The sequence below is a fragment of the Lethenteron reissneri genome, chromosome 65 (genome assembly GCF_015708825.2).
Source record: "Lethenteron reissneri isolate LAM-NWPU_2019-01 chromosome 65, ASM1570882v1, whole genome shotgun sequence".
Taxonomy (NCBI): domain Eukaryota; kingdom Metazoa; phylum Chordata; class Hyperoartia; order Petromyzontiformes; family Petromyzontidae; genus Lethenteron; species Lethenteron reissneri.
The window spans coordinates 6,255,344-6,271,912 of record NC_083843.1 but is presented as its reverse complement, the minus strand read 5'-3'; the positions used below and the strand labels follow the sequence as shown (position 1 = coordinate 6,271,912).

At 44.3% G+C, this 16,569-nt stretch overlaps 1 protein-coding gene across 1 annotated transcript; it reads right to left on the bottom strand.

Annotated features, from left to right (window-relative positions):
* Positions 1-4,298: 4,298 nt before the first annotated feature.
* On the bottom strand, positions 4,299-14,845 carry LOC133359402 (uncharacterized). The gene is made up of 5 exons (XM_061577812.1): positions 14,764-14,845; positions 14,337-14,625; positions 10,976-11,251; positions 10,045-10,223; positions 4,299-8,848 (listed from the first exon to the last, which is right to left on the bottom strand). The coding sequence occupies exons 1-5, from the start codon at positions 14,797-14,799 to the stop codon at positions 8,684-8,686; spliced, it is 945 nt and encodes a 314-aa protein (XP_061433796.1). The 5' UTR covers positions 14,800-14,845; the 3' UTR covers positions 4,299-8,683.
* Between the last annotated feature and the right edge of the window lie 1,724 nt (positions 14,846-16,569).

Below are 16,569 nucleotides of genomic sequence, written 5' to 3'. Positions count from 1 at the left end.
GTGGAGACAATAGAACGAAGGGGTGTACTCTCTTTATGGATTTTTGGTAAGCCATACAGTCTGGGTGGTCTAGCAGCAGAGGGTTTTAAGGAAAACCGCTTGGTTTGATCAAAGATGTTGAATCAGTGATGATATTGTTGTTTTTCGTAACGAGGCGGTTGGTGGGATCTCTTTTAATTTTGGTATAGCTACCATCATTAAATAGGGCCTGAAATTTAGTTTTTGTATGTGACTTTGCCCATGATGACTGTGGCATTGCCACAGTAATTCGAGAATCAATTCCCTCTTTACATCTCTCATTTGCAGTCTCATTTGCGTTCTCTCTTGGGTCTTTACTGTTCTCCGGCTAGGTTTGACAGCGTCCGCGCAATAGTTGTGGCGTACGTACGTGGGTGTACCACTGGGTCACGGTGATAACTCGCATAAAGATGATCCGGGTACGATTGTAATCGGACTGCAAAGTTTTCTGGAAGCAGCCATGAACTGCTGTCGCCTTGCACTGAAGGCTCATGGTCGAACCCTATCACGGCAGCGTCACTCAAAATCTGCTTCGGACAGCAAAGGTCTCGAACTGTCACAGCCTCATGTTACTATACATTACACTACTCTACACTACAATACAATACACTACACCATACACTACTATACATTACACTACTATACAAAAAACTATAATCTACACTATTATACACTTCACTATACGCTCCTATACACTACACTATACACTACTATACACTATTCTACTCTACACTATACACTACTCTACACTATACACTACTATACACTACACTATACACTCACTACACTGTTACAGCCTCACGTTGGTTCTCTGCCGTCACCCCCTCAGTGTGAAACTCTCTAATCCCTTTGCACATCTGCAACATCAAATACACTCTGACTTTCAAGGGGCTTTCGAGCAGCCCTGAGCGTGGCTCTGTGCCTCTGAGTTGTTGTCTTTGCCTGAAAAATCGGGTGCGTTATGAATGCCATCATAATTATAGTGATCAACTCAACATCAGCACCCTGTTGGGTTAGGCACGTTGTCAGAATTCCCAACTACCAGGACTTCCCTGGGAGAGACACGCAAACTCCAAATGTAGAGCAGGCATCAGGGTCGGGAGTGTGGGGGCCGACGTCTGCCCCACCGCCCTTGCCGGGCAGGTGGGGCGCTATGTTCGCCCCCTCCGCCGCTCAGCTTCCGCCGGACCCCCGCCGATCGGGTGATCATCCCTCCCGCGCTAGTGCCCTCTCGGAGAGACATGGCTGAGCGACTGGCTTACCACCGTACAGGGTTAAACCACACATGCCCGCGCACACACTACCACTAAGGCTAATGCGGCGTGCTCCTGCCGGCGATCAGATTATAATATGTCCCCACACTAAGACTGACACTAAGCGGCTACACGAATACGCACGCGCGCCTGCAGGCGGTTATATCCTAATCCGCTCCCGCACAAAGACTAGCGCTACATCAGCTGCGCGAATACGCGTGTGCACCTGCGGGCAATTATATCCAACTCCGCGTCCGCACAAAGACTAGCGCTACAGCGGCTACGTGAACACGCGCGTGCCAACGGGCGGTCATACGCTACCCCGCACCCTGAACCGTTTCTAGCTCCCCTTTTTATGCCCCTCGGAAAAAAAAATCCATCTGGGGTTACGTTTCCCTGCGCAGCCATTCGTGCGCCTACCTGTGATTTTCAAACGTTTTCTGCCCTTACCTGGAGCATTACATTACGTTATTTTTCGGCCCATTGTCTCTGCACCCGTACTCATTCATCCCTGACTCAGCCGGTTTAATCTGGGATGGCGTCCGGCTAGCAAATACACACTAGCCAGTCCCCCTCCCTAATCGTCTGCTCTCCTCGCTTAATATTTCACCCCAGCCCTCTCCACGATGTTGTGCATGATTCATTGTGGCTGGCCAGGTGAACCTTTGTATGCCCATTCTGGCACCTCCCCCTCTCAACCAGTCTACATAACAAAGGCTCAGTCATTTGTTATGTAGACTAGCAGCAGCTTCAGCCGCACCAACCTTATCATAATAAAATAAACTCTTATCCAGGGGCCTACCCTGGCTCCTCCCCCCTCGACCAGTATATATACAAGGCCGGGTCTCTTGGAATTTTTCTTTTACTTGATACAGCAAGCGTGCTGTGACGGTTCCACCTGAAGACGGAAGCTTTTGTTGCCTCCGAAACGTCGTGATTTTTATTTTACTTTTATAAATTTTTATTAAATTTTTTATTTTTTACCTACATGACTTTACCGAAAAAAATCTAAGAGTATGAATCCTCGCAGTCACGAAAGCTTCAAATCTAGAATTATCATTCAAGTTTAATCCAATTTAGGGGCGCCACTATGCGATTTGTCCCGGGAGGGTCGGCTAATCTCCTGGCACCGGGAAACCGCGTGACTTCCCACCTAGGGGCCCTTCGGATGAAAACCCGTTGTGCCAGGCAATCCCCCGCCAGGACACTACGTGTGTGTGTGTGGCGTGTGTGCGTGCTCAGGGTGGAGGGCAGGGGGAGTCGCGGCGCTTGCGGAGTTGCCCCGTGACTGTGGCACGACAGGAGTGCCAAAAATACCAGCCTATGGACAATACGCCTGGCACAAGCACTACCAACATCGTCATCATCACTATCCTGAGTACTTTTGAAGCTAGATGCAAACTGAAAAGTGTTCCTGTGTCCTATACGTATGCATGCGTTTCTTCTCCATTGATTATTTTTTGTCATCTCTGTATTTTCTCAATAAGCCTAAATGTGGCATTTACGAATCATATGCACAGTTAATGAATTGTGATTTAGACAATTTAGATACGTGTATAGTAAGCGTGGGAATCTATTTTTTGTTGTTTTAAGGGCGCCACGGTGGCAAGTTGTTAACTACCTCGCCTGGTATACAGGATGTGTTGGGTTCGATCCCGTCCCTGACGCATATATATTCGGAGTTTACGTGTCTCTCCACATGGTGGCGTGTATTTTCTCCGGGTCCTCCGTTTTTTCCCTCCACATTTAGAATCAACGTGCATTTGGCTGCTCTAAATTCCCATGTGATAAGCCACTTCGTTGAGCTATCAAATGTGATAGCCAGGTCGCTTCTGGAAAAGAGATACATAGCTCAGTGGGGCTTTACCTGGTAAAATGAAACAAAATATTTTTTGTAGTTTAAAAAAATTGTTTAGGAATCAATCCATCTTAACTTGCCTAGTAGCGAAGCCTTGAGATTCTGTCTAGAATGTCTTCTATTATAACTAGCTTATTTGGCCACGGTGACTGAATATCTATCGTGTAAAAAAAGTATTAGTATTTCAATAAATATAAACTTGCAAACACTCCCGAAATAGCTGTCTGTATTGCAGCATACACTCTTATTCTGTGTTGCTTCTATCCTAACAAAAAATACTATTCTGAAATACTGCGCTGCGTAGGTTTTTTGCAGGTTGTACTGTAAAGCTCCTCCGATGTGTTTTCAGGTTCCACGGCTGAGTTGTTGTTGTTGTCCGTGCACGATATCCGGCATTTCGCTCCACAACCCAGGGGAAGCTCCCTGAAGTGACCTGGATAACATCGTCACGACTTAACGCTGCATTTTAACACGGGACCGTTGAACGCAATGTCATAGCTGTCAACCCATATGGTTTACCCGTATTCTTGTACAGGGAAATTTATTTTTCAGGGTCCATGCGGCGTACAGCCGTTTCAATACGTTGCAACAATGTCCTAAGTCTATTTGTTTTTGTTTCTCCCTTGTGATGGGACTTTGTAGGATCAACGTTGACTTTTAAGGGCACGGGGTGACCAATAAGGTCTGAATTGGTCTGTAATAAGGTAGGGGCACAAAAAAGGGGTAGACAGGAAGGCAATGTAACAATGAGACGGCCACTGCAGTGGAACTTCAACCAAGGGAAGTCATTGGGCTGTAACCTTCATGCGCCTGCCTTACAAATGGCACAGTTTGAACTCTACGGGTCAGTGAATCAGGGCTTTGGAAGCTGGCTAACGTTGGTCAGAGCCCAGATAGTCCATGGGCCCAGACCAAAACAATCACTTATTGGTACCACCTGAGGTGGCAAAGTCTAGTAATTATTTTTGTAATCCTCCATGTGTGTGGGACACATTCTGATATGATAACCTTTGCGGAGTGGCAACTTAGTTGTAGTTACCATGCCTTTTATACCCATACCCTATGAAAGGTGTCCGGAACGATGAGACGGGCATTATTACTGAAAAACTACATAGACCAAAGCCAGTTAGGTCACAAACGGGTCTTTATTGGCTTAAATACACAATTAAAACACAGGATAATAAGGAATACAATAGTGAGGTAAGGATCTACTTGGATATTATAAACATTTACATTCTTATATACTTAGTCAATGATACATGTAATCCCATATATATCATTAGTGATGGGTATATGTGAAGGTTACATTATTGTTATCAATCTCTGTGAGTAGTTAGATGGTGCTAACAGGGGTAACCAAGTCCAGAATCACCACACTGTGCATCAATGTATACTACTACTACCACAGTAATACCATCAAAATCACCACCTTGTGTCACTCATCAAACTGCTCGTCTATCTTGTCATCTGACTCCCCGAGTTCAAAGTCAGGTTCTGGATCATCCTGCAGTTTTGGTTACTGCAGGTGGGTAACCTGCACATGTCAGTCCATTCGACAGGCACGTGCAGCTTGGAATTTTGCATGAACGCACACACTTGCATGCTAGCAGTTCCAAGACCACATCTAGTGCAAGTGGGGAGCACATCCAGTAAATGGCCAGCTTGCCATCATCGTCTGTCCATCCATACTCGGTAGTGCTTTGCACCACAGGGTTAGCCTGCAGGCAGCACTTCCAGATTGCTGCCTGATAGTTGGCTCGTTGAACATGCATGAAGGGACAGCCTCCACAAGACTACATGGTGGCAGCTGGCTGGACGCGACTTCTACCCTTTTGGTGCAGAAGAGCTGGTAGCACAGTTCGTTCACCTCACCAGTGCTGCTGTTAGCAACATAAATGCGACAGGTGAACTGCTCAATTTCTGGAACAGCTCAACACTCACATTCCATGACTGCCCCCGTCGACTAAAAGTATATTGGCAGGAAGTGTCCTTTCTCACCATCTTCAGGGCATTCAGCTTCCCTCGACCGGCGAATGCACTGACTATCGCAGCCTGTGAAGACGTGTGAGCCAATTAGGCTGTCACAGATACTGTCTCCAAGTGACCTTGCCAATTTGCTGATATCCACAAACCATGTGCGGTTCTGTCTCCCACACTTCTGGCAGATGGGACAGGTGATGTCCTTCTAGAAGTCAAGACAAAGAACCATGACATCAGTGTCCTCAGCTGTGATAATACTGTCTTTGAGACCACATTAAGCTGCATGCAATGCATGCAGCAGCAGACAGGTGTCAGCTTCTTTCATGCGTAGAGTGCAGCTCTGCTTCTTCCTCACACTCATATTCTGTCAACTTGTAGCAGGTTTCCTCACAGGTCATGTACAACACCTTGCCATACAGCATCTCTGTATCGTGGAAGTTTCCACTCTTCCACCATAAACTTGATGGGACTGGTCTTGTTGGAGGGACTGCACAGGAATTTTCTCCACTGCTGGACGTGGTGTCCTCCTGCAAGGTTCTTGTACTGGAGAGTGGTGTCTGCACTCCGGTTCAGTCGTTCAGCATATTTGATCGAAGTCTGTCGGTAGATGTAAAACACATAAATCCTCTAAATCTGTGCCCCTCGTGGAGGACCTGGGTCAAGGCTGGCTCTGCCACCTGTGCAAAGGTTTGTTGTTGCCATTCATTTTTTGGACCAGGCTCATCCCATCAATGATGGAAGTAGATGGGGTTGGGATGCCTTCTGCAGGAGACACATTCTTTTCAAGCTCTCTGGCAAGTGCAGCCTTGTTTGTTTTTCGTAGGGACCATCAGCATTTGCCAGTGCCCGTGGCAGTGGGCCCAGTGGGTGGGCAAGGACATCCTTCATATTCACCTTCCTGCTTTCAGCCACCAGGTTCATGTGGCTGAACAGGTTTCTATCTGCCTTCAGAGCAACATCCTGTGCTTTCTTTCCACGTGCCGTTTTTGTACTGATTTTGGAGAATGTCTTCAGACTTTGCTTGGTCATCTTGTCGTGGAACTTCACAGATTGTGGGTCCTCATCTAACCTTGGTTGATTGAATACCTGGTAGGCGTCTTCTCCTATCTCAAGAGCTCTCAAGAAATCCCTGGTCACATCAGGTAGAGCCATGGTGCCAGTGGAGAGGCTAACCAGATCTGTCTCATCAGGGGACATAAGATTGATCCAGCTATTCTCCATGAGGTCAATGAGAGACTAGACATCTGTTTCATCTCTCTTGATCCTTGGACACTATAGATCTGGATGGGACAGTTTGGACCTGCCTTGACCTGTCAGGTCTCTCAGCTGTCTGAGGTACATGCTTCTGTACTCAGCTGTTAGGTAATATTTAGTCACGGCTCCTGGCTTCAAGCTGAATCCCTTTGTCCCTCCAGCTGTCTGGGTGTCTTTGTTCACCGTTTCTTCTATAGCTTGGTCAACAGGGATTCGGCCAAAAGTATTGGTGGAGTTCAGTTGAACTGAGAAGCCTCCTTCCATTAATTTTGTGTACACATCTGGGTGTGATGGGTAGCTGAGACATCTAGTCGTAGTAGTAGTAGGGGAGGTAGCGTGCAATATTAATTCTCGCATAAGCGAAGCCCCATGGGATCATTGCTCGGATGCTTGCCAAGTGTAGCATCCAGTCTCCCTCTCTGGATGCTAGGATGAGCCCCAACAATATTTCAACCATGTCCAAATACGGCATCCAGAAGGTCGAGAGGCTGCCGTTTCCACCTCTGAGGAACTCACGGTAGACTTCAAACAGTTCCGTGATGCGTGTACATGAGCTGTTCTCGAGGACCTCGTTCAAAGCGGCTTGTGAGACTTCTTTCCCAAGGTTGTCAATGTTCCTCAGTGTGTCATACCGGTGGAACATGTCGCTAATGTCAGTTGCTTCCAACCAGGACAGGAAACCATTCCATGTCAGTCACATTAAAGCCTCATATAGGACCTTGTGAAGTCGCACTGCTCTGTTGTGCTTGCGGTAATCCATAACACCAGCAATGGAGCCTTCTGCGATCATGCCAGACTCAATGCAGAGATCTCGGAGTCCAGCATCTTAGAAACGCTTTCCTATTCTTGCCAGCAGTGTGCAGATGGTGTGGAATACCCCAAGCCTGACGATGATATCATGGAACTTGTCACAGTGTCTCCATGTGATGTCGACAGCCTTGGCATACACGGCTTGGTCAAATAGGCAAACTATTTGTGTCAGGCTTAAGTACTTCATGACGCTCAGTGACTGGTTAAGAACCTTGTTGACAGTAGACATTTGTGTCGCTGGAGCATTGATGGTAGGCAGATAGCCTGCATTGTCGGGGGTGACCGTCATCTCACCTCATCGCCTTACTCTATGATGAATCCAGTAAGGTGATGTCATCACCGATGAATATGAATATAGAGCAAGGTGATGACATCACTGACGATGACGAATAGAGCAAAGTGATGACATCAATAATGATGACTAATCGAGCAAGAATTGTAATCTTCTACGAATGTTTTTCGGGGCTGATAACTCGTGGCCATTTTTTTAAAATGGCGACCATGGCCATATCAGGCATCCCTGGCCTGGCAGTGAGGAAGCCTGGCAAAGTGGTCTGCTCTGGAAGTGGCAGCGATCTAAAGCAAGTGAATACATCTTGCTTGGCCTGTGATTAAATATATTTTTAAAATTATATCGTGATGCTATTTATTAAATAATAAAACAAAGTTAAAATAAGCCGACCATAACTTAAATGAACCAAAGATGAATGATAGTAATCTTAATGAATAGGACCGATTAATCCGGTCTCGTTCACTAAACACCCCACACGACAACCATGCACATTCCTCTGCATGGCTGTCAATGGACAATACCTTTCTTGAATTGGGCAAGGGTTGTTACAAAAACTTGGGGGAAACAAGACACGATGGGAGGGAATTGCAAAGTGGAGTGGTGCCAAGGAAGAAGCAGACAGATGAGTTATGTTCATAAATGATCAACATTTTTTTGTTATTTTACAAGTAAAGGCCCAATGAGCTATATAGTAGCTATTTTTCAGAAGCGACATGGCTATCCGAAATGAAAGCTCAACGAAGTGTCACGTGGAATTTTAAAGCAGCCAAATACCATTAACGCATCACATTGATTCTTCATGTGGAAGGAAAAAGCGGAGGACTTGGATAAAAATCCATGTGACCACGGGGAGAGAGATGTTGCAAACTCCAAATAAACAGCAAGCGTCTGGGTCGCGATCGAAGCCACGACCTCCTGTCCTGTATACGAGGCGGGGTAATTAACATATCCTAGCCACCGTGATATGGTCAGTGCACTAACCACTGGACCACAACTACTCCCCCCACCCCATATCCATTCATCATCACGATCCATAGGGCAGATATCCCCATATTCATAGGTGGTGGTTCACTGCACGTTTCGTCATTTGTTTCCACTTTCCTCTCCCTGTGTTGTTGTGTCAATATGCTCACGTAGTGGCCACATCTTTCTGGCGCCAATTTCGTGATGTCAAGTCAAAGTCGCTGTCAGTTTTCCCTCTCTTTCCGGTTCCATCCATTAAAACTTCTCAAAGACGTTCTCCAGGTCTGGGTAACTTTCCCTGAGGTCCCAAAGCGCCTCCCAGAATTGCTTCACCCTGGGTCGTCCCCTCGCCATCACCAACTCCACCATGTGCTGTGTCGCCTTCTCGCTGCCTTGCCGAGCTTGCATTTCTTTCACGGCCTGCAGGGTGAACACACGAGCACAAGATGCAATGCTTATTAGCGGAAGGACGTTTCTATAGCGATGGCGATTCTTCAGAGCCACTTGCCTACAACACTCCAGAACCATTGTATTTCCGTTGTAAAGCAGCGTTTATGACAAAGTGTGACTTGGTGTGCGACTATGCACCACAATCGATAACTCTTGTAAAGATGATCCAACATGAGCAACACTTCCAGATAAGGTTGTATTCCTATTCGGGACTTACCCCTATCGAATACTGGCCACATTCATTGAAGGGTTCCCTAAAACTTGGGAGACAAATCCAACAATAAAAGTATTCACCTCAGCATTCCTTCCATCTCTTTCTACCACCCACCCAGCATCCTTCACAGATGGAATTAGATCACGGATTTTATGTACTGTACTGAATCGGACTTGGATCTTATGTTTGTTTAGAATTTTGGAGATCTTTTTGGTCACGTCGTGATTTATAATTTGTATTTCTATTATTATTTCTATTATTTTATTTTAATTATTTATTTTTACCTACGTGACTTTACCGAAAAAACCTAAGAGTATGAATCCTTGCAGTCACGAAAGCTTCACATCTAGAATTATGTTTAATGCTCCGTTAAATTGTGGTTCTTCGTCTGTGCTCTCGGCACTTATTTCAGCTTGTCTAAGGCAGATCGACATGGAACTCATTGCGAATGCTCACTGTCCACCAATCCCGCAGCAGATTCATGATGGAAATGCTTTGTACAGCATAGAAAGTATATCCGTCGTGCTTTCGTGGTATCATTTGAGCCAAAACACTGGCCAAATAACAAAGGTACTTATTTATTATGTGATACGTGATTATCATGATGATCTTAGCGGACATACCCGCACAGTGTTGTCGGTGTTTGTAAAAAGTGGTATACCCCACGGATTATATGCGGGAAAATATGGTAATGGTCGTCTTAGAAACGTTATAATTATAAGATCACGTGTGCCACTACCAATGGGTGCAACGACCTATGTGTAGTGCTCTGTGAAATTGTGCTTCGTATATCTGTTCGTACTCTCTGCACTTATTTCAGCTTGTCTAACCCTAACATCGACATGGACCTTATTGAGATTGCTCAATGTCAACCAATCCCGGGCCAAATACCAAACGTACTTATTTATTATGTGATACGTGATTATGATGACGATGATCTTAGTGGACATACCCGCACACAGTTGTCGGTGAGTATGTTCCTGATCTGCAGTTGGGAGAGCAGAGGCGTCAGGTCGTCGCGCAGTGCCATGAGCAGCTCCCTCGTCTTGAAGCGGATTTTGTCCCGGAGGACAAAGTCGTTGTACTTGTTCAGAACCACGGGGGACTTGTTGGAGAGTCTCCGGAGGAAGTCTGCGGCACCACAAAACGGGAGAAACGCAGCAGCAATTGGCACCGTTCCAGCATTCAAAGGTGGATGAGAGCAGGTTGGAATGCTTTTGGAAAATTTAACCAAATAATGAAATGTAACTACATCATTAGACATCCTTTGCCAGTACCAAAATATGAGAATAGGGGTTTTCTCCTTTTTCTGGCAACAAAACTAAAACCTTTTTACAATGAATCATGTCTGCATTAACCACAATACTTGTGGCATCGTCTGGTCTAGCACCAATTGAGACTAGGCTCAAAAGAAAGGTGTCTCTGGTATGGACCAATCAGTTTCAAGGACAATGCATATATTATCAGTGTGTTTTTGTTTGCATTTTGACCACAAGTATTGTGGTTAATGCAGACATAATTTCTTGTAAAAAAAGGTTTCAGTTTTGTTGCCAGAAAAAAAGGGAAAAACCCTATTTTCAATTAAATGTAACGTAACCAATGAGCCTGAAGAAGAAAGTTTTAATCAGCGCACATTACCTGCTATGATATACGGATCAAACACGTGGACACTGCATTGCAAGAGGGTGCAACAAAGCATGGACAAGTGCACGGTTTCCAATTGTGTAGAAAAACAAAACGACAGTGCATGGGTTATAAAACATTTTTTGTTAATTAAGTGCACATGCGCAGGACATGTCACGATAATAAATTATGGCCGGTTAATACGACAAATTTGGATTGTCTGAAATTAAATGTTTATTATTAATTTATTGTTTTGTTACCAAGGCCTCCCAGCCACTTCTTGAGTCCAGAATACTCGTCCTGCACAGCCTGCAGAGCAATGAGCAGCTTGAGGCAGTCGTCGTTCCCTCTCTCTATGAAGTAGTTGAGCAGCAGCTCTGCGCACTCTGCACCATCCCGGATGCCCTTGGCCTTGGTGAAGAGCTCGTTTGGGATCCGTCCACGACTCATCAGCTGCAGCAAAATATGCTTGGGGTCTCTGGCAATCCACAGCTTCAGATCGGACTCCTTATCTCGAATGGCCCTCAATGCCTCGCCTGCAGTCAACAGAGGTTCATATGAATTTCACAAGTATCGTTTTACACAGATTTAATTGATTTGCTATCAAATTAGGCCTCGATTTTGCTTCTGGAATCAAGGTACAACGTATAACATATGTAGGTTCATATTGGTACTTAAACAGTCAAGTGTAACGTGAAGTCGTTCAGTCACACACAGCATGACATCATTCCTGTGCGGCTTTAAACATTAGCGTCATTGTGGCTAATTATCTTCTTGGTTCTTTCGGTAAAGTCACGTAGAAGGGAAGTAATAAAATAATACAAATAAAACATAATAAAATAATTATCACGACGTTTCGGCCACAACGCAAGCAGCCGTCCTCAGGTGAAGAATGAAACACCACCAAGCTTGGAGCGTATATTTAAGCTGGGTTGGAGGGGGGGAGGTGGGAAGAAGAGTGCCTAGACAAAATAATTTGCATATCAAGAGGAATTTAGCATATGGAAAATGCGTAGGAGGTGGGCGGGGGGGTTTCAAATTAATATTATGCCCGTGCATTATGCAGGATTAGCAGCATCAAAGGGAGGGGGAAGGAGGGTAGCATTAACAAAGGAAAGGAATGTTAATAGTATGTAGCTGCAGTTGCTAAACAACCACGTAAAAAACTAAAGTATAAACTACATAAACAACTAAAGTATAAACTACATAGCATCATCAGTATACTTACTATACTCTACAATAAGCTGAGTTACTAACAGTAAGTAATACATTACAATTCTACGTCGTAAAAATTATATAATATGCTTCCATCTAAACGTTGTTCTCTTACATCACACGAGTCTACACCGTACTATATATTGCCATAGACAAACCCAACAATAAATTATATACTATATTGCTATAAACCACCCTATACCTTATTCATTTTAATATAACACTATGTATTATTCTACCCACCCTAATGTGTATCACACTGCTATATGTTTACTATACAATTACGATACTATATATTACTTTGTACATTGTATTAAGCATATAAATGTTATACTATTTGTTATTATACACTGTACCATTGACCGTCGTGTCAATGGGTGAGTCGTGGGGGGAAACTTGCAGCGGAGCAAAGAATCCATTCCCTGCGGAGAATACAATGCCAGTGAGTGGAACGCGGTCTGAAAGTCACCTGTAAACGTGAACACAATCAGTTAAGATCCGAAATGATTTATTACGTCCTTCCAATGTTTGCTAAGCCAGAATCCATCTTCTCGGTTGAAATTGTCTCTGTGTTTGTATATGTGGATCGCCTCATGAACGAATCTCTCATGATAGCCAGATGGCTTGCAGAGAACCTCTGTCTTGGAGAAGTCAATGTCTTGTGAGCCCACTGAGTTGTAACAGTGGTCTGCCACGGCTGAGGTGTTTGTCCTACCGTGTTTCAGGTCTGATTTATGTTCACGGATGCGGTCCGAGACATGTCGTTACTCCGACTACACAATCCGCAAAGCCATCACTCCAACCATCAAGAAGGATCCTGTTGAGGAGCCTTTCAAAACCATCACCTTACCCTACATTGCTGGGGTCACAAAAAAGATCTCCAAAATCCTGATTATACACAAGATCCAGGTCCGATTCAACACAGTACATAAAATCCGTGATCTGGTCCCGTGTGTAAAAGATGTGGTTCCAGACATACAGTACCCTGGCGTCTACAAACTAGGTTGCCTCTGTGGTAGCAGTTACATTGGAGAAACCAAACGACATGTCTCGGACCGCATCCGTGAACATAAATCAGACCTGAAACACGGTAGGACAAACACCTCAGCCGTGGCAGACCACTGTTACAACTCAGTGGGCTCACAAGACATTGACTTCTCCAAGACAGAGGTTCTCTGCAAGCCATCTGGCTATCATGAGAGATTCGTTCATGAGGCGATCCACATATACAAACACAGAGACAATTTCAACCGAGAAGATGGATTCTGGCTTAGCAAACATTGGAAGGATGTAATAAATCATTTCGGATCTTAACTGATTGTGTTCACGTTTACGGTGACTTTCAGACCGCGTTCCACTCCCTGGCATTGTATTCTCCGCAAGGAATGGATTCTTTGCTCCGCTGCAAGTTTCCCCCCCCACGACTCACCCATTGACACGACGGTCAATGGTACAGTGTATAATAACAAATAGTATAACATTTATATGCTTAATACAATGTACAAAGTAATATATAGTATCGTAATTGTATAGTAAACATATAGCAGTGTGATACACATTAGGGTGGGTAGAATAATACATAGTGTTATATTAAAATGAATAAGGTATAGGGTGGTTTATAGCAATACAGTATATAATTTAATGTTGGGTTTATCTATGGCAGTATATAGTACGGTGTAGACTCGTGTGATGTAAGAGAACAAAGTTTAGATGGAAGCATATTATATAATTTTTACGACGTACAATTGTAATGTATTACTTACTGTTAGTAACTCAGCTTATTGTAGAGTATAGTAAGTATACTGATGATGCTATGTAGTTTATACTTTAGTTGTTTATGTAGTTTATACTTTAGTTTTTTACGTGGTTGTTTAGCAACTGCAGCTACATACTATTAACATTCCTTTCCTTTGTTAATGCTACCCCCTTCCCCCTCCCTTTGATGCTGCTAATCCTGCATAATGCACGGGCATAATATTAATTTGAAACCCCCCCGCCCACCTCCTACGCATTTTCCATATGCTAAATTCCTCTTGATATGCAAATTATTTTGTCTAGGCACTCTTCTTCCCACCTCCCCCCCTCCAACCCAGCTTAAATATACGCTCCAAGCTTGGTGGTGTTTCATTCTTCACCTGAGGACGGCTGCTTGCGTTGTGGCCGAAACGTCGTGAGACTTATTTTATTATGTTTTATTTTTATTATTTTATTACTTCCCTTCTACGTGACTTTACCGAAAGAACCAAGAATATGAATCCCTGCAGTCACGAAAGCTTTAAATCGAAATGTGGCTAATTACTTTCCCGAGGACGAACTCGTGTTGGAAAGCCTTACAGAAGATATGCATGGTTTTTCTAACAAAAGGCATTCAATATCAATACACTGGTGTGTTTACGTGGGTCGTACCGTGTTTCTGAATCCACTTCCACAGCTGCACGTATTGCTTCCTCACAAAGTAGAGGGCATCCCACAGCTTCTCACAGCCCGCCTCTCCCTGGCTGATGCAGTGGTCCAGTACGAGCTCAACACTCTCCTCTCCACCCTTGATGACGGCCGCTTGGTGAACGTGCCGAGGGATCAAATTGAGGCTGTTGAGATGCTCCAGGAAGGGCGAGGGATCCACTCCGATCCAGGCCTTGAGATTTTCTTTGTTCTCTTGGATGAGTTGCATTGTATCGCTGCTATCATTGCTCTTCTGTAGCGTGTGGAGAAGACACGGTTACAATTATTTATGTGTATGTGGGATGAAGTCTTCAGTGTACTGGTATACACGCTTACACACTGAAACATTGTAGAGTAGGGTCATCATGTAACCATGCTGCGTTGAGTTTACCTGAACTTCACGTGTCACCTCGTGTTCATTTTGCATGACAAGAACCAGCCGTAGATTTTCATCATTCTCATTATTTGCATGAGAAGTGTCTGAAATAAATCCGATGAAATAAGTTAATCACTGATTCATAGCACAGTCGATGCGGTTGTATCATTTTCTTATCGGTCCAAAACTAAAAACTGTTCTATTATTCGACACAGAATACTAAACATGGTGATATTAGAGTCAAGGAGAACCTATAAATGTTTCCTATAATTTTAAAATTGGACAGGTATTAACTGGAATGTAAAGTTGCAGAATTTCATAGCCAAGATGAAGATGTCATCACCTCCGGCGAAAGACCATGAACAGACAGTTTTGCGATCGTTTTGAATCAGTCCAACTCCTATCTCGATGCCCTCGGGACCACGATCATTTTCCACTTACTCTTTTTGTGACAAGAGCGGTAAGCACACATCTAAGTAACGATGACGCTTCAATTGAGCGTCCTGTCCAACACGACTTTACGCGAGTATGAAATATTGTTGGATGAGTGGAGGCATGGCAGAGGTGACTGTCACCAGCAGAAACACTCTCCTCGGGACTATTTCAAATGACACCGAAGCCAAGCTTTCAAAAGGGATGCAACTCATTTTCATTATTCTGTGCAGTGGTGTCTGCAGAAAGCATTCAGAGGCGGCTTGTGCCAAGACGTGATTTCTCCACACATCTTAATTCACATATAATGAGTAAAATACATTTTGCCACATGTATAATTTCAGCCCCAATACCAGGATGGGATCTTTGGATTAAGCACAGAACATTACCACTTACCGGATCGCTTCAACATACTTTTAAAAGTCAACCCCTTCTGCTTCATGTTGAAGTAAACTATGAGCAACACGAGTGCAGTCAGGACGAAGATGAGGGCTGCTGCCAACACGATTGACGTGGCGTATGAAAAATTTATGGAGGAAAAAGAACAACAAGCTGTGAACAGCAGACCCCTCTCCGCCCACTTGTCAGGTCTATGTGATACATTGCAATGCATGGGTATCGAGTACGTTGCATTAACACAACCTCTATAAAAATCAAACCGTCTAATCACTGCTCTTTAAGCACAAAAATATTGTGAAGGCGCTTTTTAAAAAAATGCAGCATTTTCACAGTTGCGGGTTATGTTATTTTTTTTACGATTTACCTTCCCCCAAAAAATAATTTTGCAGGTAATTTTCACATTTGAACCGCGATGCCAGTACACATGGCATTCTATTTTCAAATAAGGTTACCAGACCTCGATAATTCACAGTGAAGCAGATGGCGCATTTTATTTTGTTGAATGCACCAGTAGAATTAACTAGGGTAGCCGTTTGGTTTAAACCACAAACCTCTGAAATGATAAGTAAAAGTGCTACTACCCAGTGTGCAGATTTGGAGGCAAGGGGACTCCAGTCTAAAACTTGAGTGTAGATACAACAAATATTAGGTGTTCAGTATTGCACAGGGTAGTGAATTGATAACATCACAAATGGCTGTGCTTGACCATGTGTTGAGGTGTAACAGACGACGCAGACGCAGTTCTTCGTAGGGGCGGATGCTAAGATGTATTAAGGGCTAATGCCAGGAACTTTATTAGGGCTTACGCCTAACAGGTGAGCACGTAGAATCTCCCCAGGGGAAACGGTACTGGGAGGTCCCTAGCGCCACCCAAGCTATTCGTGCTCTGCCTTAAGCACCGACTGAGGGTTCATAGTCGGCCGGGTGAAGTAGCCACCCTAGCCTGGTGCTAATTTTCTTTACCCGGGTCCCCACTCTCTCAACTCTCTT

Coding starts and splice junctions, on each gene's coding strand:
- LOC133359402 (XM_061577812.1), bottom strand. CDS start 14,799: ATGCAAAATGAACACGAGGTGACACGTGAAGTTCAG. Junction 10,224..10,975: donor GAAGTGGCTGGGAGGCCTTG/GTAACAAAACAA, acceptor GTGGTGCCGCAG/ACTTCCTCCGGAGACTCTCC. Junction 8,849..10,044: donor TCACCGACAACTGTGTGCGG/GTATGTCCACTA, acceptor TTCACCCTGCAG/GCCGTGAAAGAAATGCAAGC.